Source organism: Pleurodeles waltl, chromosome 10, assembly GCF_031143425.1.
Source record: "Pleurodeles waltl isolate 20211129_DDA chromosome 10, aPleWal1.hap1.20221129, whole genome shotgun sequence".
Taxonomy (NCBI): Eukaryota; Metazoa; Chordata; class Amphibia; order Caudata; family Salamandridae; genus Pleurodeles; species Pleurodeles waltl.
Window position 1 is genome coordinate 577007771 of NC_090449.1, and position 26290 is coordinate 577034060.

The 26290-nt window shown below is 44.0% G+C and overlaps 1 protein-coding gene across 2 annotated transcripts in view; it reads left to right on the plus strand.

Moving 5' to 3' along the window:
- Positions 1 to 26290, plus strand: part of OBSCN (obscurin, cytoskeletal calmodulin and titin-interacting RhoGEF) — a 1961032-nt gene that overhangs the window by 1019032 nt on the left and 915710 nt on the right. For both annotated transcript variants that reach the window (XM_069211034.1, XM_069211033.1), the window contains 5 exons: positions 17698 to 17846; positions 18696 to 18896; positions 19838 to 19920; positions 22142 to 22315; positions 23244 to 23403. In XM_069211034.1, coding sequence (XP_069067135.1) covers positions 17698 to 17846; positions 18696 to 18896; positions 19838 to 19920; positions 22142 to 22315; positions 23244 to 23403 — 767 coding nt within the window. The remainder of the gene's footprint in view (positions 1 to 17697; positions 17847 to 18695; positions 18897 to 19837; positions 19921 to 22141; positions 22316 to 23243; positions 23404 to 26290) is intronic.

The following is a 26290-nucleotide window of genomic DNA, read 5'->3' on the forward strand; positions in this document are numbered from 1 at the left end:
TTACTGACCTGTGCCCTGCTGAGTAAGCATCATCTGCTGCTGGTCCATTGGAGCCTAAGGTATCTGCATTTGTTGTCTAGGCACCATTTGAATTTGGAGTTGCATTTGCTGTGACTGTGACACCTGCAAATGTGACATTTGCTTCCTTCTGTTGCATGGGCTGAAGACCTTGCATTTGATTCACATTGTTTTCAAAATTAAAATTTTGACCTCTTTTTTTTGGTCCTTTCATGTTTGGAAAAGGATTGCTTTCGTTCATTTGCGTAACAACACCTTCCTGTCCTAGCAGCGGACACTCCCGCTTCCAATGCCTGAGGCCCCCTCAAGCGTGACAAGGTAACGTCTTAATTCCCTGCACGTCACTCTAAGTAACCACTGTACTTAAATCAGGACCACAATTCACATTCATAGTTCCACCACAACCTCTACCTTTTGCCTGATTCTCAAACAACATGTTTCCCTGCTGTTGCTGTGGGAAAATCCCCTACATGCCTGTTTACGCTACATTATTCTGTATCACCATTGCTTTTTCTTTCAACTTTCTCTGCTCTAATTCAGTCTTGTAACTACAGTACTTAAAATATTGCCAGACATCATCAATTGGCTTTGCTTGCCAACAAATCAAATGACTCTTTATCATCTGGCTAATCTCAGTTCTCAGTCCTTAAACGAAGCTGAACACAGAATGAATCATGTCTTTCGGCTCAATTGTTTCTGTGCCACTATAATGTTTGAATGCTTGTAACAGTCTTTCATAGTACGCATGCATGGACTCTTTCCCTTCTTGAGCTGTCCTGTCTGTTCTCTGCCAATCAATGTTCTTGGGAGAAATTCTTGTTTTAAAAAATCCAATCACTTTGTAATAGCACTTCATTACATCAGGAGATGGTGCCCCGTAACTGAATCTCATGGGGGCTTTCTCGTTGGCCAATCTACACTTCTCTTGCACTCAACCCACAAATCTGCCAGAACCACTATTTCTAACAGTATATTCAAATCTTCCCACAGGCACTTGGCGAGTTTTACAAACCTATCTGTTTGCTGGTACCATTCCACTGGTTTCTCTCTCAATCTGGGGTAGTCATTTGTAAATGACAGAATGTCAGTTCTGCTCCAAGGGACATGTACAAGATTCTCTCCTGGTATTTCTCTCATTGGCGATATCTTTAGTGGATCGTCAGTCTGATGTACATTAATAAGTAAATTCTCAGACTCCTTCTTCTTTTTGTCTCGTTTCTTTACCCATCTGCCTTCCCACTTATCTAATGCTCCCCATGTCTGAATGCTTTGGATTAATTCCCTAATGTCAATTTTAATTCCTGATATTCTCATATTCTCAATATTATTTTGTGTTGAATCCTAACCTGTAACTCCTTCTCAAGTGTCACGAGCAGTATCTATTGCAAATCTTCACAGGAGCAGAATGACGCCTTGAACACAGTGCCTCTCTAAAATTCACAGTCCCCAACTATATTCTTATCTGGAGACTAAAAAACTCTTAAGGGGAAAGGGGCTGGGGATGAAAGAAGAGACTGCCTTGTCCTCCATTCTGTGCTCATCTATCACTTTGTCTGTTGTTTTCGAAGACTGAGTGGTTATGTTACTCAAGCTGTAAGATAAAGCAAAACATTAATACTCTTTCTCACTAAGTCCTACCTTCTCTATTCCTTTTTACTAGGATTAATATTTTCTTTATAAATGATAACTTTTAGTGTGGTGTGACCTACCACAGTGTAGAGAGGTATTAGATTCTCTTCTGTGTTTGCAATTAATGGTACAAATTGCAATGACATTTTACTTGTGGAGTTTTTTTTGGTATGAGATTATATAACTTCTGTTTTCATATTCTTTTCCTCTTCTTCAGCACACCGGATTTGATTCAAAATGAGTATTGTAGGAGAAAACCTGTTCTTCACAATTTTCACATGACAGAACACGAATATTCTTGAAATAACTGCACTTCCTGCTCTTTACAGTTTTCTCATGACTAAAATGATTGTTGTTGAAATAAGTGCTCTTCCTGTTCCTTGCAGTTTTCTCACTGCTAAAACGAATGTTCTAGGAATTACTGCTCTTCACCTTTTGCATATGACAGAAAATCAGTGTTCTTGAAATAACTGTTCTTCCGGCTCTCTGCCGTTTTCTTAGGACTAAAAGAATGCTCTAGGAATAACTGCTCTTCACTATTTTTAATATGACAGAAAATTAATGTTCTTGAAAATACTGTTCTTCCTGATTTTTACTATTTTCTCATGACTAAACCAAATGCTCTAGGAAGTAAAGGTTTCTATGGCTTGAAACCAGAACTCTTAAGAATTAATTCTCTCGCTCTCAGAATACTTGTGTGACTGCAACAATTGACTTCTCCAGAAGGCTTCTGTCTCTTAAAATCTCCTCAGTGAAGTGCAGCGCTTCAGAGGCTGCTCGCGCACTTCACCTCACTCAGCTATCCACAAGAGCTCCTCCAGCCGCAACTCTAGAGCGGCAACCTTTACTCTCAGCGGCTGCCATTTTGAAAGCCCTCCACTTCCAGAAAACTCTCCATAACGAAGTCTGCAGATTGTGCGGGTGTCACCAACTTCGAAGAACCCCCAAAACCTTGAGAGGGGGAGCCGGAGAAACTGAGTGTAAAGAAATGGCTCCCTGTTGCAGTTACCCCCCACTTTTTGCCTTATACTGATGCTGACTTGACTGAGAAGTGTGCTGGGACCCTGCTAACCAGGCCCCAGCACCAGTGTTCTTTCACCTAAAATGTACCATTGTCTCCACAATTGGCACACCCTGGCATCCAGATAAGTCCCTTGTAACTGGTACCTCTGGTACCAAGGTCCCTGATGCCAGGGAAGGTCTCTAAGGGCTGCAGCATGTATTATGCCACCCTGGAGACCCCTCACTCAGCACAGACACACTGCTTGCCAGCTTGTGTGTGCTAGTGAGAACAAAATGAGTAAGTCGACATGGCACTCCCCTCAGGGTGCCATGCCAGTCTCTCACTGCCTATGCAGTATAGGTAAGACACCCCTCTAGCAGGCCTTACAGCCCTAAGGCAGGGTGCACTATACCATAGGTGAGGGCACCAGTGCATGAGCACTGTGCCCCTACAGTGTCTAAGCAATACCTTAGACATTGTAAGTGCAGGGTAGCCATAAGAATATATGGTCTGGGAGTCTGTTTTACACGAACTCCACAGCACCATAATGCCTACACTGAAAACTGGGAAGTTTGGTATCAAACTTCTCAGCACAATAAATGCACACTGATGCCAGTGTACATTTTATTGTAAAATACACCACAGAGGGCACCTTAGAGGTGCCCCCTGAAACTTAACCGACTATCTGTGTAGGCTGACTGGTTCCAGCAGCCTGCCACACTAGAGACATGTTGCTGGCCCCATGGGGAGAGTGCCTTTGTCACTCTGAGGCCAGTAACAAAGCCTGCACTGGGTGGAGATGCTAACACCTCCCCCAGGCAGGAGCTGTAACACCTGGCGGTGAGCCTCAAAGGCTCACCCCTTTGTCACAGCACCGCAGGACACTCCAGCTTATTGGAGTTGCCCGCCCCCTCCGGCCACGGCCCCCACTTTTGGCGGCAAGGCTGGAGGAAACAAAGAAAGCAACAAGGAGGAGTCACTGGCCAGTCAGGACAGCCCCTAAGGTGTCCTGAGCTGAGGTGACTCTAACTTTTAGAAATCCTCCATCTTGCAGATGGAGGATTCCCCCAATAGGATTAGGGATGTGACCCCCTCCCCTTGGGAGGAGGCACAAAGAGGGTGTACATTGGCTACTAACCCCCCAGACCTAAACACGCCCTTAAATTTAGTATTTAAGGGCTTCCCTGAACCTAAAGATTTAGATTCCTGCAACAACAAGAAGAAGGACTGCCTAGCTGAAAACCCCTGCAGAGGAAGACCAGAAGACAACAACTGCCTTGGCTCCAGAAACTCACCGGCCTGTCTCCTGCCTTCCAAAGAACTCTGCTCCAGTGACGCCTTCCAAAGGGACCATCGACCTCTGAATCCTCTGAGGACTGCCCTGCTTCGACGACGACAAGAAACTCCAGAGGACAGCGGACCGGCTCCAAAAAGACTGCAACTTTATCCAAAGGAGCAGCTTTAAAGAACCCTGCAATCTCCCCGCAAGAAGCGTGAGACTTGCAACACTGCACCCGGCGACCCCGACTCGGCTGGTGGAGAACCAACACCTCAGGGAGGACCCCCGGACTACTCTACGACTGTGAGTACCAAAACCTGTCCCCCCTGAACCCCCACAGCGCCGCCTGCAGAGGGAATCCCGAGGCTTCCCCTGACCGCGACTCTCTGAAACCTAAGTCCCGACGCCTGGAAAAGACCCTGCACCCGCAGCCCCCAGGACCTGAAGGACCGGACTTTCACTGCAGAAGTGACCCCCAGGAATCCCTCTCCCTTGCCCAAGTGGAGGTTTCCCCGAGGAAGCCCCCCCTTGCCTGCCTGCAGCGCTGAAGAGATCCCTTGATCTCTCATTGACTTCCATTGCGAACCCGACGCTTGTTCTAACACTGCACCCGGCCGCCCCCGCGCCGCTGAGGGTGAAATTTCTGTGTGGGCTTGTGTCCCCCCTGGTGCCCTACAAAACCCCCCTGGTCTGCCCTCCGAAGACGCGGGTACTTACCTGCTGGCAGACTGGAACCGGGGCACCCCCTTCTCTCCATTGAAGCCTATGCGTTTTGGGCACCACTTTGAACTCTGCACCTGACCGGCCCTGAGCTGCTGGTGTGGTAACTTTGGGGTTGCTCTGAACCCCCAACGGTGGGCTACCTTGGACCAAGAACTGAACCCTGTAAGTGTCTTACTTACCTGGTAAAACTAACAAAAACTTACCTCCCCCAGGAACTGTGAAAATTGCACTGTGTCCACTTTTAAAATAGCTATTTGTGAATAACTTGAAAAGTATACATGCAATTGAAATGATTCAAAGTTCCTAATGTACTTACCTGCAATACCTTTCAAACAAGATATTACATGTTAAATTTGAACCTGTGGTTCTTAAAATAAACTAAGAAAAGATATTTTTCTATAACAAAACCTATTGGCTGGATTTGTCTCTGAGTGTGTGTACCTCATTTATTGTCTATGTGTATGTACAACAAGTGCTTAACACTACTCCTTGGATAAGCCTACTGCTCGACCACACTACCACAAAATAGAGCATTAGTATTATCTCTTTTTACCACTATTTTACCTCTAAGGGGAACCCTTGGACTCTGTGCATGCTATTCCTTACTTTGAAATAGCACATACAGAGCCAACTTCCTACACTGAGGATTTCCTGACAATGAGTCAATTCTGTTTAAACCAATTGTCCTTTTAATTAATTCTTCTACTGATTTAAGCCTGGTCAAATTTAATGAATTTCCTCCACTGGAATCTCCTGGTGTGCTAATCAGTTTTTCCAGCCACTCAGTTAGTTGCTGGGCTGTCAAACCTTGCAACGAGATATCTGATAGAGACTTCTAGCTGTAGATTCCTTACCTTTGGATTCCCTGGCATCAGCTTCAAATCCGGAATCTTTTTGCTGAGCAATTCCCTGCGCGCTCCGTTGGGTGGCGTTGTTCGGATTCGCTTGCGTCGTCCAGCTCCGCGTGACTTCATCAGCATTGTTGGAGCTTTGACGTCACAGTTGCCTATAAAAGCACCACCTGGCACGCGTCTGTCAGTTCTTTTCCTTCTGCCGGTTAATACCAGGTCCGGGATTGAGCTGCCCTTTGCCTTTTTTGGCAAGCCTTTTTTCAACCTTTTGTCTGAGAATTTTTCGTCTGTGCGAGGAAGATGTAATCTAGAAGACGGGGTTCAAACTGTGTGGTGCCTGTCATTGCATCATGTCGGTGACAGATCCCCATCATGTATGTCTCTGGTGCCTCGACAGGGACCACGACTCGAAGTCGTGCTATGACTGCCCCGAAAGCTTTGAGAGAGCGGTCTCTACAGCTCATTGCGGCCCGGCAGTCAACTTCCGTCGGTGCAACTCCTCGAAGGTCACGGTCCCACTCGAGGAGGAGGTTACAGGACTGCTCAAGGAGCCACAAGTCCTCTACATCCCACTCGAGGTTATCTGGGCACTTTGGGAAGAGGCACAAGAAGAAGAAGAAGTCCAAGCGGACTTTGACTTTGTCACGCCCTTCGGCTGACGAGGCGTCTCGGGAATGTTGACGTTCTGAGTACGGTTCAGAGGAGCCGTTGCCTGGCCCAACTTCACGTCTCCCCACTTATCCGGGAGCCGGAGTGACTCCCGCTCAAATAAAAGACCTTTACAAAGCCATGTGCCTCGTTTTTGAGTGGGCTGCCCTCGGGAGCCGGGCCCAACATTGACGCTCCCCCCACCACCGGCACCCTCCAGTGGTGGAAGCCCCATCCTCATTCCTGATAACCCGGAGCTGGAACGATGATGTACAATGCCGATTCAGACCTTGACGGCGCCAACTAGGCTCAGATCAGTGCCTGAGGCTTATTTCGATCAGCCAGGCACAGGTGAGGGGTGGGAGGGGTCTGAGGACCCTTTGGAATATGGATTGGAGGAGCAGGACTGGTATGAGGATCTGGGGAAGCCAGTGGACTGGATATTTCTCCAGATACTGGTATGCTCTCACCTCCTTCTGTGGCTACGGAGGAGGGGGCATTGTATGCATGGTGGTCCAAGCTGAGGTCTTGGACCTAGTCTTGCCAACTGTGCCGGTCAGGACTAAACTCCTTACAGAGGTGCTTCAGCCGGGGGTTGCTACATCACGGCCGATGTTACCCTTCAATGAAGCCCCTACAGATGTCTTACTGGGGATGTAGTCCAAAACCAGCCCAGAGGCTCCTGTGAATAGGACAATCGGCCGCCGCCATCGACCAGCTCCTACAGACCCTGGTTTCCTCACCCAACACCCCACCCCGGAGATCTTTGTGGTCCAGGCCTCCACTTCCCACGCTGCCTTCCCTTCCGCTCCCCCGGCTAGCGAATCCAAGAGCCTGGACCAGCCTGGCATTGAGGTCGGTAAACACCTCATGCCTATTGGGCTGTTATTCCCATACTTTATGTGATACGGTGGCACAAGTGCTGTCCCAGGTCCCGGAGGGCATACGGGACACTCTCACCCAAGCTGTCAAGGATGGGAGAGATGCAGCCAAGTTTACTATCCGGTGTGGCTTGGATATGACCAACTCTCTGGGGAGTGTGATTTTTTCGACAGTGGCCCTTCGTCGCCACGCCTGGCTGCACACCACTGGCTTTTCGGATGATTTCCAGGCAAATCTGATGGACATGCCTTTCAATGGCTCACGCCTTTTTGGTGAGAAGGCAGACTCTGCACTTAAGCGGTTCAGGACCCTTGAGCCATGGCCAGATACTTGGGCCTCTCGGCGCCCGTTTTCCAGCAGTCTGCTTATTGCCCCCTTACGATGTTTCGGGAGGTGCAGGGTACCACACCATCCACAGGCTAGCCACAATCCTCCAGCGTCACAGCATCCAGTGCAAGGATGAGGTTGTGGTACCTTCAGACCCAGGGGTCTAGCCAGAGGTCGTCCACCACCCAGCCCCCCTTCTGCAATGCCCAAGTCCTCCTAGTATGGTTCTGCAAGACCATGTTCGCCCAGTTGGAGGGAGGATTCAATATCATCTCCCTCACTGGCGGTCCATAATATCGGACAAATGGGTCTTGCAGATCATACAGAAGGGCTTTTCCCTCCCCTTCCAATTTTTCCCTCCCTGTGTCCCTCCATTGAAAGAACGACTGATGGATCATTTAATCTTGCTCAGCGAGGAATTTATGGGTGTCTTGGCCAAGGGAGCCATAGAAAGGGTCCCGATGTCAGAAGTAGGCAGTGGTTGTTACTCCTGCTACTTTCTGATTCCAAAGAAGAACAAGGGTCTTCGCCCTATTTTGGATCTAAGGGATGTCAATCTCTTCCTCAAAAAGAAATTCAAGATGCTCACTCTAGCTCAGGTCTTGTCTGCCCTAGACCAAGGAGACTGGATGGTAGCATTGCACTTGCAGTATGCGTATTTTCACACCCCCATCCTGCCCGTCCACAGGCGTTACTTGCGGTTGAAGGTGGGCCACGAGTACTTTCAGTTTACCATGCTCCCTCTCGGTCTCACCAGTGCCCCTCGGGTGTTCACCAAGGTGATGGCGGTGTAGCAGTTCATCTGCGCAGGTTAGGGGTTCAGTCTTCCCCTACCCTAACGACTGGCTGTTAAAGGCTTTTACGCCCCAGGTTCTCGTCATCCACCTTCAGACTACGGCGAATCACCTGCATTCGCTGGGGTTCACTATAAACGTACCAAAGTCACACCTGACTCCCTCTCAGAAGCTCCCTTTCATCTGGTCAGTTTCGGGTTTATCCTCCCAAGCAGCAAGTCCAAGATATTCAGGTTATGATACCGATGTTTTGGCCTCTGTCCTGGATTTCGGTGAGACAGACTCTGAGGCTGTTGGGACTCATGGCTTCCTGCATCCTGATAGTCAAAAATGCCAGATGGCATATGAGGGCTCTGCAGTGGGTCCTGAAGTTCCAGTTCATATCTCGGGGGAACTGCAAAAGACCTGCAGTGGTAGTTAGTGAAATGCAATTGGGTCAAAGGCAGACTCCTCTCCCTTCCCCAGCCAGATCTCACAGTAGTGACAGATGTGTCACTTCTGGAATGGGGTGACCATCTGGGAGAGGCTGAGATCAGGGGCCTCTAGTCTCCGGGGGACTCCAGACTCCATATCAGCTTATTGGAGCTTCCTGTTGTGAAAGGGAAGATAGTGCAGGTGTTCACGGACAACACCATTGCAATGTGGTATTGCAACAAGCAGGGTGGTGTGGGGACCCTTTGTCAAGAGGCTCTGTGTCTCTGGACATGGCTGAAACAGCGGGGCATAACCCTGGTGGTTCAGCACTTGGCAGGTTCTCTGAACGCCAGGGCAGACAAACTCAGCCGTCGATGCAAGCAGATCACAAGTGGTATCTCCATCCGGAGGTGGTGCAATACCAATCCTGCCTAGAGGTCTCAAGAAGATCAAAAACGACCAGGCCCAAGTCATCCTAGTGGCTCCGGGCTGGGGACGAAGATTCTGATGTCCCGAGCTTCTCGAAATGAGCATCAATCCTCTGATCAGGCTGCCACAATTGGAGGATCTTCTGTTGCAGCAGCAGGGAAGGGTTCTCCAACCGAACCTGCCAATGCTGCGCCTTCACACGTGGAGATTGAGCAGCAGCAGTTGATGGGTTTTGACCTTCGTCCCGAAGTCTGTAAAGTTATTTTGGCAGCCAGGAGTCCCTCCACTAAAATGGTATATGCCTGCTGTTGGAAACGCTTTGTATATTATTGTACAGAAAGGTCTATTGACCCTCTTTCTGCATCTCTTTCTGCTATTCTTCTCTTCATTCCTTCCCTAGCCCGGCAGGGTTCCACCTTGGAGACTCTCAAGGGCTACCTTTCTGCCTTATCAGCATTTCTTCGGCTGCCTGATCAGCCTTCTCTCTTCAAATCCCCCATTGTACATAGATTCTTCAAAGGGCTTGTACATATGTTTTCCCCTACGCCCTTTGTTGTGCCTCAATGGGACTTAAATCTTGTCCTCACATTTCTGATGTGTGCTCCCTTTGCGTCATCACACAATTGTCACCTCCGGCTGCTCACCATCAAGTCAGCCTTCTTAGTGGCAATAATATCTGCCAGGAGGGTGAATGAGATGCAAGCCTTGTCATCAAAGCCACTGTATCTCACTATCTATCCAGACAAGGCGGTTCCCAAAACTTGTGCCTCTTTCCTCCCTTAGTGGTGACCCCATTTCATCTGGGTCAGAACATCACCCTGCCCACTCTGTGCTCCACCACATCCCTCTAAAGAAGAGGAGCGGCTCCGTGGACTGGAGCCAAAAAGAGCATTCTCATTCTACGTTGACTGCACAAAAGAGTTCCGAGTGGATGACCAACTCTTTGTCGGGTATGCTGGAGCAAAGAAGGTTTGGGCAGTGCAGAAGCAAACCATTTTGCACTGGGTCGGCTCTGCAGCAAGATATGCTATGCATTGGCTAGGAACAGCCTTTTGAGGGCATGCAAGCTCCTTCTGCCAGGGGCAAAGCTGCTACCACTGCACTAGCTCGAGGCGTACCAGGCCTGGAGATCTGTCAGGCAGCAACGTGGGCATCTTTGCACAAGTTTGCAAAACATTACTGACTGGACAGTCGAGTACGAAGAGACGTGCACTTTGCCTGTTCAGTCCTACAGGACTTCTTAGTTTAAGGAGTAGTATCTGCAGCCCACCACCAGGAGGTTATGGCTTGGGTATCTATTCAAATGTAAGGAACCTGCAGCTAGAAGTCTTTATCAGATGAACAAGTTACTTCCTTCTGTAACGCATTATCTGGTAAAAACTCTATCTAGTTGCGGATTCCTTACACCCACTCATGCCTCCCCGCTCTGCGGATATGTCTAGTAGGGTTAGGGTTTATCCCTTTTCAGGGCCCTAGTTTTGCACAGACAAATGTTTGTTCTGTCCATGGCTCGGCGCTTCTGGTGTGGACGTTTTGTGGATAAACAAACTGAGCACGCGCGCCAGGATGGTGCCTTCATAGGCGACCGTGAGGTCACTGAGGGCTCCAGCGACGCTGACAAACCCATGTGGAGCCGGACGATGCACACGGATCCAAACAACGCCACCCGAAAGCTTGCGCAGGGTACTGCTGAACAAAAAGATTCTGGATTTGAAGCTGACTCCAGGGAATTCAAAGGTAAGGAATCTGCAGCTAGATAGAGTCTCTAATGCGTTACTGGAGGTAAGTAACTTGTTCATTATTACTAGTATTGGGCAGTTGTTGTATTGTTAGACACAGAGTTTCTGGAGTCATTAAAATGTGATTAGAACCTATGTCTGCTCTCCCTTGAATATGTTGTGGAGTCCTGGAACAACTTAAGTCAATCAGTGGACCTGTCATGTCAAATGTTTGTTTCATTGAAGTCAAAATCCCTGTATTCATGTTGAGTCTCTCCTATTCTACACTTAAATTCAAAAATTTCCGTTCTATGCTCCTATTATTTCCCTGAGCAAGCAAGGGTGTAACGGGACCAATAGTAACAGGTTCTGACTCAGCGTCTGGACTTGGTTGGGTGTTTTGGTCTCTTGGGGATATTGGTCCTGTATTCTGACTTGTCGATGTGGATGTACTCGTCTGGGACACTGTTCAGCATTTTCTGAGTTTGCATTGGGGACATCAAGTTTGGGGTAGATTCTTTATGAATCAGCGTTGGCTTCTGATAAACCTGACTCATCTGTGAAGCTTGTCCTGTCGGCACAATGATACTCGCTGTAGAATTTACAATGGGGACAACTGGGTATATCCTGGGTATGTCAACCTGCTGCAAAGATGTCTGAAATGTGGATGTGGTCGGACAGTACGGCTAATATGTACTTGTCTCTGCATAACTTCAATGGGTACTGGAGCTGTAGGATCTGCACTAGTGCTAGGACCTGTCTCATCAGCTGCATATGGTGGAGGACGACTTCTCAATAACTGCAAAAAAACTCATCATCATCTCAGTCTTCACCATAAGTCAAAGACTTTCTAGACTCTGTGGATTTCTGCTCCTTTTCTTCAGGACATGAGTTTTTCTTTTGTTTTACACTGCTCTTGCGCTCATGTGTAATTGCAGGAAACATCTTAATTCCCTATAAAGTGTCTATTCTCCAAACTTTCTTCTCCCTATTCCATCTCACCTCAGCTAAAGTCTTCTCAGCTTTTCTCATTCTTCCCTCAAATTTCTGTTGCTGTTGCTGTCTGGCTGCTAATTCCCAAATAGCTAATGCTTCAAACTGGGCAGGTCTCAGAGGAGGTTTCGAATCGTACAGTACTCTCCTCAAATTTTATAAAACTCTCAAATTAAAGGTTCAGCGTGCAGGAAATGCTAAGCTCCCTTCCTTTTCTCTATCTTTGCACCATTGTTTTAACCAAAGGCCTAGCGCAGCACCTTGTTCCTCAAACAAAATATATGCGGATGTACCTTCTGGTGGTGTGACTTCTCCTACTCTGACTGAAATGAACGCATCTCCCCTTAGGGCACTCTTTAATCGTTTGAAAAACGTCATTTTTTGTTTTATACTACACTTATATCAAACTAGGAAGTGAATTTTCAATCCCAAAATCCTTTGCGCTTGCCTTTCTCAACCAATAACGCTTCATGGCTGTCCACCAACCCGTTTGCGGCTTTTCTCACTAACCAACATATCCCAGCGCAGCTCTAGTAACGTCACTTTCACACCTACAGCGGCTGACAAAAGCCCTCCGACTTGTCTTCCTCAACTCAGATCCACACTAAACTAAATGCAAATATTGCGAGCACTGTAAAAAATCAACACACCAAATTTGCCTGCTTACTACAGGTAGGTAACACAATTGCTTTGAAAACCTTACTGAATTTTTAACTGCAGCTTTTAGCTGTAACAGATACTCCTTTGATCTCAGTTTCCCTGACTCGCAAGCAAAATTCATCCAGCAAATTTTACCTTTGACAGATCATTGGGTCCTCCAGGTGCACAGAGGAATCACCAAATCTCTGTAAAAAAACTATCACTTGCTTTAACACACACTATGAATTTGTCAGTCACACCCATTGACCTATTAAACAGACAAATTACAACATAAACCAAGTGTCTTCTACACTTGTTCAATAATACTCCGGAGTCTTAGACCACACAGGGTCTCTATACCAACAGCCATGTGGACAACTTTTGAGCATAAAGCATCACACACTTCGACGACTTCCCTACTCACACACTTTGGAGTCCCTTAACAACTTCATTGGAGTACGCAAACTCACAAACCTCATTATTCACCTGCAATTTGCTTAAGCAGTGCAAAAGCAAAACCTATTTCACTCACAAGTCACACTACACATGCTGAGAACATCTTCAAACAAGCATTGGCAAAAACCCAAGGTTTCGGAAAAGTCATGGTAGGCTATTAGAGAGACATAACCTATTATCAAACTAAGATCACTATAACTGGGAAACCATGGTAGCCTCTTAAAGAAACAAACCATTGACTCTGCTACCAAAAACTGTGAGCGCGCCTGGCCTTATTTGTCTTTTATAGTTTATTCATAAGGGGACACGTTAGAGGTTCAATGGACCTTTTGACTCAGTTAAGAGTGATCCACCATGGGCTCAAACCTTACTCATAACTCAATTAGGAATAATACATCAAAAACATTTATTAACATTTGAGTCAATAAACTTCACGCACCATGGCCCATGTCACCATGAATAACCACGCCTTTAGTAAAAGTTAGAATATTTATTTCCCTCGATTTACAATGCTAATGTCACGTAAAGCAATCTCAGTACTAGCTGATAGACATAGATGAAGAACACAGGTTGTCCAGAACGGCGAAAGAAACTTAATTTTACCAAAGCATTTAACATTAAGCATCCAAGAGCTACCGTACAAATTATTTTTAACAACTATTGAACTAATAATATAGCATACATTTAGTGATTCACAGTTAATCAAAATCAATTCTTGGTTAATAACAATTGTTGAACTTGGACACAATAAAACAGTAACTAACCCTCTAATTTGAATGCCACAATTGTCTTTTCATGCAAAAAGAAAAACATCATACAAAAAGTTAATTTGGAATACATCTAGTTATGGCTCTAGCAAAAATATAGTGGTTGGTAACTAGAAAAAGAAAGCCAAAAACCTGCAATAAAAAGCAAGTTCATCTCATTATACCTCTCCTGTAATGGATCAGCAAGCAGAGATTTCTTCTTCAGCTGGACATCCGTCTTGTCAGCATGCGCAGTGGGGAGGTGAAGGGGACTGGCTCAGCCACAGTGGGCTCTAAGCTAGCCAAACCAATTTAGAAGGGCATCATCTAAGAATCAATAGCTAACTAAGGAGTCTAGGAAAGGGCATCAATGTCTGCTCTAAGTCTCTCTGCAACTCGAACAAAATGCTCCTCATCTTCGAAATTAACTCTCCTGCCAAGTGTAGTCAGGGTATATTGAAAATCAGTAAAGTATTTTCTCACGTTGTCATTGGTCAGAATATTTGCTGTTTTCAGTTGAACCAACAATTAGTAATTCTCAAATCTGTGATATAGTTAGACGGTCTTTCACACGTCGATGATTGGCTCCTCGTCTCCTGTCACCCGTTTCCATTAGGTAACTTTTAGTTGCAATTCATACTCTCGTCAGTGTAGCAATTGTCAAGTCCTGGGAACATTTGCTTCTCACGCATCAACTGTAACGGTGGAGGGTACATTGCATTACAGCAGACAGTTCTCACAAGAAAGTTAAGAAATCATCTAGTTTAACGTTGCAACATTACAAACTATTTGGTCAACTCTGTGTATGCAAAGAACAATGAACTACAAAGGTTCTTTTCTTGCACCAGAAAAACATTTATGAGCATTTATTAATGCGATGAAACTTAGCATGAGTCTTTGTTGAGTAGGCCCAAACTTTCTCAATTAATCTGTGCATAATACGTTTATAGCAAATACATATCACTTATATGTTAATGTGGTCTACTAATACATGTTTCTCTACTGCGCACATTATTTTAACAATTAATGTAATTTCTTTATCAAAGACACTCGATGTCTCTATATTAGCCTAATTCATGTAAAATTCTTAACTACTTATCAATGCAAATTTATTATTAATAAATTCAGCTTTCATAGGCTTTCCCACTTTAGGAGGCCCCAAAAAATGGCGCAGTTAAATTTTCGACATTTCACGGTGCCATTTTTCCTGTTAAGGCAGGTGTTAAAGTGACGGTCCCATTGTTTCCAGGGAGCCATTCCGTGCATTGCTGGACTACCACCATAATTTTTGGTGCTAGTAGACTCAATAACGTTTTGACGATACTGTGCTAACATATGCCATGGTGTGCTGTATTGTAAATGTGGCACTACCATGGTGGGGCTGGGGGGTGCAGGGGAGTGCAAGAAAAGTGGTGCATCATAGCTGATGCACCACTTTCTTGTAAATATGCCCTTTAGTTTCATGATCTAAAAGGGTGATTATTCTGTAGTTCTCTGGATTGTTTCTAGACCCTCTCTTATGATCTAAGTTTAGTTTTGCACCCATCTCATATCAGAGATTCCTTGACTAGTCTGCATGTGAGATACAGTTGATTTAAATGATATGCCAAGAAATTAATATTAACCTTTAAGAAACATAATAGTACCCCATTTAGGGCCAGATGTAGCAAAGGTTTTTACCCATTCTATCTCTATGGGAAAACGTGTTCGTACATATGGCCCTTAGTCCAGGTGCAACATCCTCCTAGTGGTGAATCCTATGACCTTTTCTGAGCACACCAGACCACCTGCAAATTCAGTTGCTATTGGTAATGTCATAATTCTTTTCCAAATGGGCCTTCCATGTAAGTCTGGAATATTTTTCTCTTGGTTTACTCTATGAATTTTCTGTTATCCATTTTACATCTCAAAAATCGCCCAACGTTCTTGCTACAGCAGATATTAAAACTCTCAACATTCTGTATCGAGGTGGTGTTGGTTTGCTTCCCATATGGCCTTTAGTATTCCGTTTGTGACTTTTGGACATCAGTCTTTAGGGACTGCTCACTTGGACTATCGAATAATCTTACAATGTTCCTATTGAAATCCATTTTTCTTTCTGTTAGGGCCTTATCATGCCTATTTGATGAACGACCCTGTAGTTTCAACGGTTTATAATTATTGTTGCTACCTAACCCAGTTTTTAGAGAGGTTACTATATCTACTCCTAGTGAATGCAGATCTGAACCAGCCCTCCTACTAGACCAGTTTTCTATAAAAGTCTAAACTTCAGTAGAAGGCATCTAGGGCTCTAAATCATCCAGTGAAGTGTGACTGCATCCCGTTCTTTTAAGTTCCTTCACATCAGACGGAACTCTGCTCTCTTGGATCTCCATTTATTTTGGAACAGGAATTAGCACTGTAAAACACTGGGGCAAAAGATCACCGCCAAACTGTGAAGCAAAATGAAAACCTAGGCAAAAGTAAAATAAGTTACAAAATAAATCAATGTGTAGTCCAGTATAGATTGCCTTGTCCCCAAAAAATCTGTAGTGTGCTGAGCGATCTTCGTGTGACCAGCCTTTCAGAAGCTTTAATTCCAATCCATTCATACACAGTACAAATTCAAGGCCTCTCCGTTAGGCATTTATCAGGTTCTTGTCCTTATTGAGTAAAGGTATTTACAATAAATTTAAGGTAATATTCCCCATTACAGATATGCCTCCATGATTGTAATTGCTAGTTATAGAACACATATTTTTAGTTCATTTACAAGCCGTTCCCTTTTTAACTTTAGGATAGGCATTAATATAGACATTGCAAATATTTACGTTACTGATCACCTTGTCCAATCCGCAAACTTTACATTTCTTACTAAGAACAACTTGTTGATCTCTAGCAAGTTTGTGACCGAGCATTCAAGCTTTATAGAAACTTTCAATACCAGGCCACCTCTCGACTGCCCATGATTTTCAAGCTGCAGAGCAGACATAGCCTGCCCATTTTTGAGTTTCCTCCTGGCTAGGGCTTCTACAGCTTGACATCATGGTAGACAGATTCTTCTGTTAAAACAGAATATCAGAACCCTAATCATAATCAATTAAGTTTAACTCATCAATTGCAGTTAGGCGGGGCTAATTCTGCTATGTTCAGGACATAATCATATGTGATGTTGATTTCCTAACATTCATCCTGACTTGCTTTGAAAGTTGAATTGGGCTGAGAACTCAAGCTCAGCCATCTGTCTCAGTCTGATGTAATGCTCGCCTTCCTTTGCACGCTATATTCTATACATCACAAGTCACATGCAGTTGGATAGAAGACCAATGTGTCCCTCTCACATGCTTTGCTCCCGTCAACAAAGTATATTAAGCGTTCTGTTTAGTGGATTCTAAAATATTCTCCATTAAAGACTGAGTTTCAATAAAATAATTGCTCCAAGTCGTAAACTGCTTGGTCTGACTTTAAACAGGCTCACTGAATCCCACAGTACTGTAGTAGTTACTTTGCCCTTTTCATTTATACTAACCCTACAATAGCGATATTGGCTGTGTTTAATGGCTATAAAGGATGGATTGCAAAATGAGTTTTAACACATTCCCTATATTTAACTAATATTGAGAGCCTGTAGATATATAGATTGAATGCATAGCCAGAGATCACACTTCTGTCCTCCGTTTGGGGAACAGCAATTCTTTTAGGCTTATTGGTAGATCTCCCCAAATGGTGGTCAATAACTAACTTCTTGCAGAACATTTCTGACATTCATTTGGGCTCCACAGCAATGCTGGCAATAATCACATCACTGATTGTGGCATCACTTTAATTGTTATCTAAATTAACTTGTAGGTAGTAAACAATTTTGCTAAAATATTTGTATTAGTAGGGGCAGCCATGCAGGTGTAAAGCATATGTTGGATGGATTTGTTTTAGAGGGCAAGGTAGACCTGGATGATGAGTTCACCCCCGAGAGGAAATACTTGCTTGAATTCAAGTACGGTTTGGGGATTCCTTTTATCAATCAGTCTATCAGAGTACAGCAGTATTTATGGATGGAAGTTGACATGTCATAACCATTGGTGTGTTGGCTGTCATGATATCTAATGAAACTTGTAACATAACACTGCACCTTCCTGTTAACAACTAGCCACCCAATTTATTGATTTCAGCTTCTCTTCGTGTCCCGGGGATGTCGGGTATGGATAGTGATGACGAATCCAAGACCCCATCTGCATCACCACGTCACGGTCGCTCCAGACCATCTTCCATTGCCATGGAATCCTCCTCTGAATCAGAGGACGGGGATGCAAGAGGAGAGGTATTGATGGTTGAAGAATGAAACTGAATATTCTAAAGAAATGAATCACTATAATGTTTGTCAGAACAAACGGTTTAGTGTAAATTAGTACTATCTGTTTCTGTTTAATATTACTAATGTGGCCTAAATCAAATCATCACTTTCCAGAAAGTGCACTTCTTTATGTGCAAGTTATATTCCAATAGCAACCCCAGTGCTAGGTAGGAATTGCTGATATGCTTCCATAGATATGCAACGTGTCAAGCAGATAGTCAGCTAATGGTAGGTTTGTTCCTCATTTATACCGTATAGTGAAAGTGGCACAGTGTGGCATATTACACATTTCTAAATTAATCATGACACTGTATGTACAAATATTACAAACTCTTGGCCTGTCCACCAAAGGAGCCCCGAATACATTAGACTAAACAGACATGCTGCATGCAAAAATACCTTAAACACTAAAGCAGACAAATAGATGATAGTCAAGCCATTAACAACCCTAGTACCTCATACGCACCTATAAAAAGGCAGAAAACCCCCTTCGCATTCCCTTCACCTGCCAAGTGATGAAACATTAGCTTGTGGCATAAACTGCAGAGGTAATGAAGTACATTGAACTGCTTCAGTGACAACAGGAGTAGGCAGATGTCAATGATTTTAAAGAATTATGCTGCGGATTACGGCCTACCATTTTGTGATAACGTAACATTTAAACAGGGTATAATAATAAAATGATTTTATGGTGTGGAGTTAAAGTGTCAATATCGGGAATGCTCTTAGATGATTTTTGTGCAATCCTTCACAAATGGCAATGTTCTCTTTTCAGATAACTATGCATTTATACCATAATCTCCTTAATTTCTGTAGATCTTTGACATCTACATGGCCACAGCTGATTACAATCCTGTTGGAGCTGATAAGGAGACCATTACCCTCAAAGAAGGACAATACGTTGAGGTCCTGGATTCTGCCCATCCTCTCAAGTGGCTCGTCAGAACCAAGCCTACTAAGACAAGTGCCTCCAGGCAGGGCTGGGTGTCTCCAGCCTACTTGGACAAGAGATTTAAGGTAATGAATATCCAATTCATGGTTTGCATTCTATGGAAAGACTTGAAGAATATTTGCTAGATTTGAAGAATTATATTTAACGCTACTCAGACTTCATTGGAAACTGAAATTAACTAACTCCAGCCTTAAGAGCCAAACGTTGCTATCCTACAGAGAATGAAATAATTTCCTGCTTCAATTCTATACAATAAAGCAAATTACATATTTGTTTTTGTATCTTCACTGGTCAGGTCGCTAAGTTAAATGTTACTTGTGATTGTAAATCCAACTTCAAAATCTACAACTTCTGGTAATTTTGAGATAATAGGATTCCATGGTCAAGGTTTCCAAGCAAGGTGTGCCACTTCCTGCGTGCTCATTTTCCCCCATCCCTGCAAATATACATAATCTAGATTTAAGCAAGACGGAATGGTGCCTGCTGTGCAAATATTCTTTTTTCTCCATAGGTAAAATATGTTTCCCATGGAGAAAGCTTGTCGCCTTTACCACCACCACACCAGTGGCTTATACTTCCCATCATGGAAGGGAAACTACTCTAGCCCTGGACTGGAGTGTATGTCCAACCATTTCCTGGGAAGGAGGAAGTCAGATCAGAGTTTGTGAATGACCACGAAAGGTGTTCACAAAATCACAGGGATAACCATGCCATGTAACACTCTTTTTACTCTCCTTGCATGGAATTTATTTTTGCAGATTTCTCCGAAGTCATTTCAGAGAAGTCCGCAAAGGTACATTAATCTACATCTGACAGGAAACCTTTGGTGAATTCCGGTCAACTAGGTATTTTTAGCCGTAAACATATGTTTACGAACATACAGTTTTTATTTGTGCCACAGGTGTATGATTACCAACTGATGCAGAAGAATAACAATTCAGAAAGCAGAGTGAGACAATTTGAGCTATTAGAATGCTTGATCTCACCGCACTATTTTATTTATTAGCTGTCGCCTGAGTGGGGAGCAGGAGAAGGTCCAGAGTTCCCGGGAGAGTCTGTGTCAGAGGAGGACTATAAGAAGAAGCTGAGGTAAGACATTACCCATCAAAATAGATTGTGCACAACTTTTCTAATATTATCATAGATATTCATCCTCCTCAGCCATTGGACCCTCAAAGGTTTGATGTATTGTATGGAAATTCGCCTTCAAAAATATTTATCTTGTGCTATTTGTTTTCAAAAGTGTAACTGTGATAGATGAAAAGCTAAAGGGTCATATTCTGATTGGTCCACTCAGCATTTTGCCCTTTAGAGGTTGATAACTGAGTGACATAGGGGCCAGATTTACTAAGGGCTTGCATTGTCGTTGCGTCGCACAGTTGACTCAAGGGAACAGAAGCCCTTAAAATGGATCTACTAAGCCACAAAAAGCCGCCTTACGTGGCTCTGGGCGGCTTAGTGCATCTAAGGTAACACAAGGCAGCGCATTTCTCTGCCTTACATTACCTTAAGGCAGAGATGCGTTGCATGAGTGGAATGTTGGCATTCCAACTCATCCACTCATGGATTTTGGTGCATTCCTAGATTTACAAAGAGATGTAAACCTGTGAATGCGTCAAAAATGGTACGCTTCCCAGACTTAGGTATAACAACGAGAAATATCTTTAGTTATCCTTGTCACTTTCTTTTTCTATGTGTGATGCAATTAGCAACACACATAGAAAAAGGAAAATGTCTTTAATTATTGCTTTTGTGCTGGAAAATGTCCCTCCTGCACACAAATATTCCTGCACAGTACATCAGCGCAGGGAGAGAGTAGAAATGTACCATATCTTAATAGAAACGGTGCATTCCTGCCATCTCCCTGTCATGCAACCTAGCACAGCAAGTTGTCATGCTATATTGCTTTGTTAGACTTGTAGTAAATCAGCCCCTACGTTTGATAAGTCTATTGTCACATGCCGAGGTACAAAAATTTACCACCAGTGCTTACTTTATCCGTGTCATCTCTATCATTGAGTATAGAAAGTCCAAAAACTACTGCTGCAGTTTTGGAATTCAGAATCTTGTATTGACCACCAATATTTTGCAAATTGACCACTGTTTCTTACATTTTGTTGAGAGATGTTCTAATGGAGGATGCTTATTTAACTGCAGTTTATATATTCCCCTTTTGCTTCTTGAGATTAGCAAGCTCTGCAAAACGTTAGCAAAAATTAAACTCTGATTTACATTTTTAAGCTCCTTTTTCACAAACTAGTATTTTATTACAGACTGATTATGTTTTTCTTACAAATCAATTCTTTTTGGTCATTTTTTGATTGAAACACTTTGACGGTAATGCATAATTGCAGGTGAAATACAGATTTTAAAAATCCTGTTGCGTTTTTTGTAAAATTCAATTTGTTTAACACTGTTCTTCAGTTGCTTAATGGGCACAAAAAGGACACTATTCCGAAATAAGAAATGTTTGTGAAAGCTTATATTTGGAGACCTAAAATTCAAATAAAGCTCGCACAAATATTGTGTTTTAAGATCTTTATTCACAAGTGCATTGACACAGGGGTCTCCTCACAAATTATCACGTTCACACTGTTATTACTAGTGAAAGTGATTTTTATCCGTAGTTGATTATTGAGTTGGATAAGATTGACAAAAAAGTGTGAAAGCACGTAGAATATGTGGGGATGCAATGGAGAGGTGAAAAGGGCAACTGTAAACATGTCTTTTATGGTATAGCATGGAGTATTTAAGCACGTTTAGTGTGGGTGGTGGGACCGTATCCAGAAAAGGAAAAGAAGGGTACACACAGCACCCAGATTGGCTACAATATGGTACTTAGCGAAAATGCTCCAAAATCCAAATGTGTAGACTAGGAAAATGAATAGATTTCGAGAAACTGATATGAAATGTTCTCAATTATTTAGTTGATTTTTCAGGGAACTAGAAATCTAGTGGTCAGAAATACAGTTTAAGACTGAGTTGCATTAGACCATATTATCATCAACTAAACATAAGTGAATTAATGAAACTGCTTCCAAAGGAAAAGGGAGAACTCAAAAAGAGTAAATGCGCAAAATACTTGGGACTAATGCAGCGTAATAATTTTACAGTGGAAGCAGGTTTAGAACGAAAGCCTTTATAGAGTCAGTTTAATCAGTTGATATGCAAATGGAAAGATACAGCAGGCCTTTTGATCCTTTTATGTCAGCTAACTCCATTTCGGTCGTTTTCTATACATTTATGCTGTTCAACTTCTTCAATACGATGAGTTATTAATTCATATATTATTATGTTTTTTCTTATTCAGTTCCCTTATTCAGGACCTCATCAATTCAGAAAAGGAGTTTGTAAAAGACCTGCGATTTATGCAGACGCATCACCTGCAGTACATTGAAACCTGCCCTGATGTTCCTGCCACCGTTGCTAGTCAAAAAACTATTATATTCAGAAATGTCAATGAAATCACAGACTTTCACTACAAGTAAGTGCCAGACGCCTAAGCTGCATCACGGCTTTCTCCTGGATGTTTATTTCTTCCTGGAGAAACTTGTTTCACTTTGTCAGAATCCCTTTCAGTGGGCCATGGGGCACGCAGGGGCTACTGAGCCCAACCATGAGGGTTGAAGCCTTTTACTCCTGATGTCCCGGGCCAGGCCTACTATAGATACTGGGCAACTGGACCAAATACCTCTTCTGCACTTGTCTCTTAGTGGTAAACAAAGTGTAGCAGACCAGTGTTCCCTTCGGTAGTGGTAGTGGGGGTAGGTGGGAATGTGTGGATACAGAGTAATAAACACAGGCTCACGGCTCCCACTGGGCTGATGGGTGGGAACCTTGGTCCCGCCCGTCAGCCCAGTGGGAAAGTTTTAATGGGGCCAGTGGGGAGACCGCTAGCACAGTGGCATTCTCCTCATCGGGAGTTTGGGGGTCGGATGTTTTAGACTGCCAAACTTGAAATGACCCCCTTTATGCCCAAATATATGCATGGTGTGAGCAGCATGTGAAACCACAGTTGGCGACAGAGCAAAGTGGCATCTTGAATACATATGAAGTCACTATTAGTTACACTGAGATGCATGAAGATGCATGGTGTGAGTCAGACATGAGAACTGCCAAGTTATCTGCATTACAGAGAGAAAAGTGCTGGAGTTGCATTGCTTGCGTGCTTCTGAGTGCTGAGGGTAACACTTCAAAGGCGGTGAGTCTCATTTTAGCTCTGTATGTGATGAAGGTGTGTCCAATGTGAAACTTATTGGCTAAGGCTCCTCAGATATAAAAGTATGTCTCCTCTGCTTTTTGCATTAACTAAACTGCCAGACTGTGACTATTAGAAACAGTTTGAGTCTTTTTTTCCATTCTGCAATTTCATTTCCACTCTGCTAACATTATAACCTCTTCCAAATCTGCAGCACGTTCTTCACAGAGCTTAAGAGATGCGAGACTGATGATGATGTGGCCATGTGCTTCATTAAAAACGTGGAAGAGTTTGATAAGTACATCCTGTTCTTGGTGGGACGGATCCAAGCAGAGTCTGTGGTTGTGAGCAATGCAATACAAGAGTTCTACAAGGTGAGAATCAGTCAGAACTCACTCATTGATCAGTAATATCTCTGGCCGGGGCAGAGATTGTCATGTCATGTATTATGTGGTTTATTTAGTTTTGTTAAAATTCTAAACGAAATCCTTATGCTGCACATAAAGACCTTTTGTCAGAAGGTATATAAATAAATCTACTGATCTGAGAAAAAAATGAATTCTTGAACTATCAATAGAACACGTGTCCTATTCCAATCACATGAAACTTGTCTTGAAATTCACATTCACGCACGTCTAATCTACAGAAGGAAACTTGCATAAAATAAAGGTACCCAATGAAAGTTGCAGTTTTTTAGATTTTTCTAACCAAATTGTAGAAAGGCAGTGTTCATGGTCTGTGGGACTAGACACAGGTCATAAGCATAGTCCTGCTATATAGTGTTGGGTTTGGACATTTGGAGGTTATTTTTGTTAGAAGAAGTCTTGAGTTAAGAGATGTGGTGTGAGTTTTCCTCTTAGTCTACATTGCACATGGGCACAGAATTCAGCTTAGATTATTTTTTTCCACCATCAAGTTTGGACGTGCACTTAGTGGGCTCTGAGTTTGACATGTCCAGAACACGTTTTTCATTGGACCCGTTTAGCTACATTTTCTATGTTGGGTTCGAGTGAGCTAATAATAACTTAATCGTCACAATACGCTGGCACCCTCAGCAGCACCAAAGGCCATCTCTGATGTCCTTAGGAGTAGAGGGCAATGTGCCTCTTGTGTCCCTCGGAACCCAGGATCTGCAGTCAGTTCTTCCTTGCTAGAAAATGCTCTGTGTGTGACGGAACGAACACCCTTCAAAAACTAACCCCGTTGCCACTCAAAATATCCCTGGGCAGACCACCACCATTTGTGCAATATCTGCCTGCCTATTTTGTCCATTGTGCCTTACCTTTTGTTCGAAGAAGGCCCTCCAGTATTGAAGGGAAAGCTGTCGGGGCACAGGAGGATGCAGGAGCAGGAAATGTAAGACAACCTGTACATCTTTAGTGAAAAGAATCCCCTCAGCAGTGAGGAGGAAGAGGCAGACCCATCCGGGCTCCATCTTGATCAACAGTCGTCCAGCCTAGAGATGGTGTCATCAAGACAGTCTGACAACCAACAGACAGAGAATGTCAAACCGGTGCTGAGGACCATCCCGTACATGAAGATCATGCCCAGGGCCATGAGTGTTTCACAGGTACCTCAGGCTGCATCTCCAACCTGGGGTGCCACAAGAAGTCCCACGACGAAGAGGGAGACTACTCTTGAGGGAGTCTTGTGTCGAGCCCTGAGCCCAAGATAAGGCAAGCCTGTGGCCCTTGCCTCCTTCAGGGTATAGTCAGCACTAGCAAAAGACTTTGAAGCTGAGCAAACCTCCAACCAAGGACATCGACCTCTGACAGCTGTTGAGTCTGTGCTGGTCCAAGGGCATTAAATACCATCGGCCCAACCCAAAGCCTGCATTGAAGGCTACATTGGCACCACTGCCCAAAGCCCAGTTGACAACAAAAACACCCTTGATGCCGAAACCTTTCTTGAAGCCAAGGACGAAGCCAACCTCGAGACCTCATCAATGCCCAGAGACAAAGATTTTGAGGCCTCGATCTTAGGCTCGAACATGAACTGGATACTAGGCAAAAGCATCTGTCCACCCACTAAATCACTGGGAAAATCACAGCAAAACACAGCCACCACCGCTCGTGGAACCTCTTCCTCAAAAGGGGGAGGCTGGCCTTGGAGGAGAGACCTTCTTCCAGGCCCCTGTCACCTGAGCCAGCATCAAATAAGCACAAGGAGAGAGCCATCAGTCTTCCACATCCCACCTCCTGCACCACTAGCATCACCATGCCCATACACCTCCCCCCAAATCCTACACCAGAGTCCCCAGAGGAGTCCTGTCTTCTATATTCAGAGCCAGGTAGTTGCTATGGCCTATTTGGCTCTAATGACCAGCCATCAGATGAGGAGCTCTGTCGTGATCCGTGGTATGATTACAAGATCGATCACCCAGGTGTCCCCAATCTAGAAAATTAACCAGTCAAAGCCTCACCACTTAATAACACCACGTCCTATCCCAAGGTCATTAGAAAAACCACAGCCTTCCACAAGGTTGATATGCATGTTACATAGAAGGAGAACTTTCTGTTGGAGATACTTTCCAAATACAAGTCCACTATCTGATTCCTCCCCATGCTCTAGGCCCTGCTCCTGAAAACTTCAAGGAGTCTGTCAAGGTTAAGGTTGGCATGTTAAGTTTTGAAAAACAATTGGAATGCTCTTCCAGCCAACCAACCTAAATTAAAGTTCATGTTCCACCTAATTTCCTTGTGATGCACACTGCCCCCAAAAACGCCACCACCCAGGCTACTGCCTATACTTCTCCTCTAGCCAAGAACAACAAGAACATAGATGCATTGGGCAAAAGAGTGGTAATTGGAGTGCCAAACCTTGGCACTTAACCAGTACGTTGATACCCAAGACATATGCATGGTAAAGACTTGCATGGTAACGGCAATGCTTGGTAAAGGCATTGCATGGTAATGGATGTGTGGTAAAGGTAATGCGTGGTATTGACTGTGTCTTAAGCATCTCTCGTTGCAGTACAGGGATCATGGGGAGGAGGGCAAACTTATCCCCTACAGCAGTATCTGCTGCAAACACAGCCTTGAGCAGTATCAATAGCAGCTGTATTCTGAAACTACATGCCTGGTTCCATATATCCGAGATGAAAACCCTGGTTCAGCAGCCTTACCTCAACTTCCTGTTTGATGAGGAGCATCATTTCAGGTTGATGAGAAGATCAGAAACAAAATCAGGAAAGATACAGCAAAGTCCAAAGGAGCACTTCAGATCACTCTCTACAGGGGCTCCTTTCGTAAGAAGCCACTT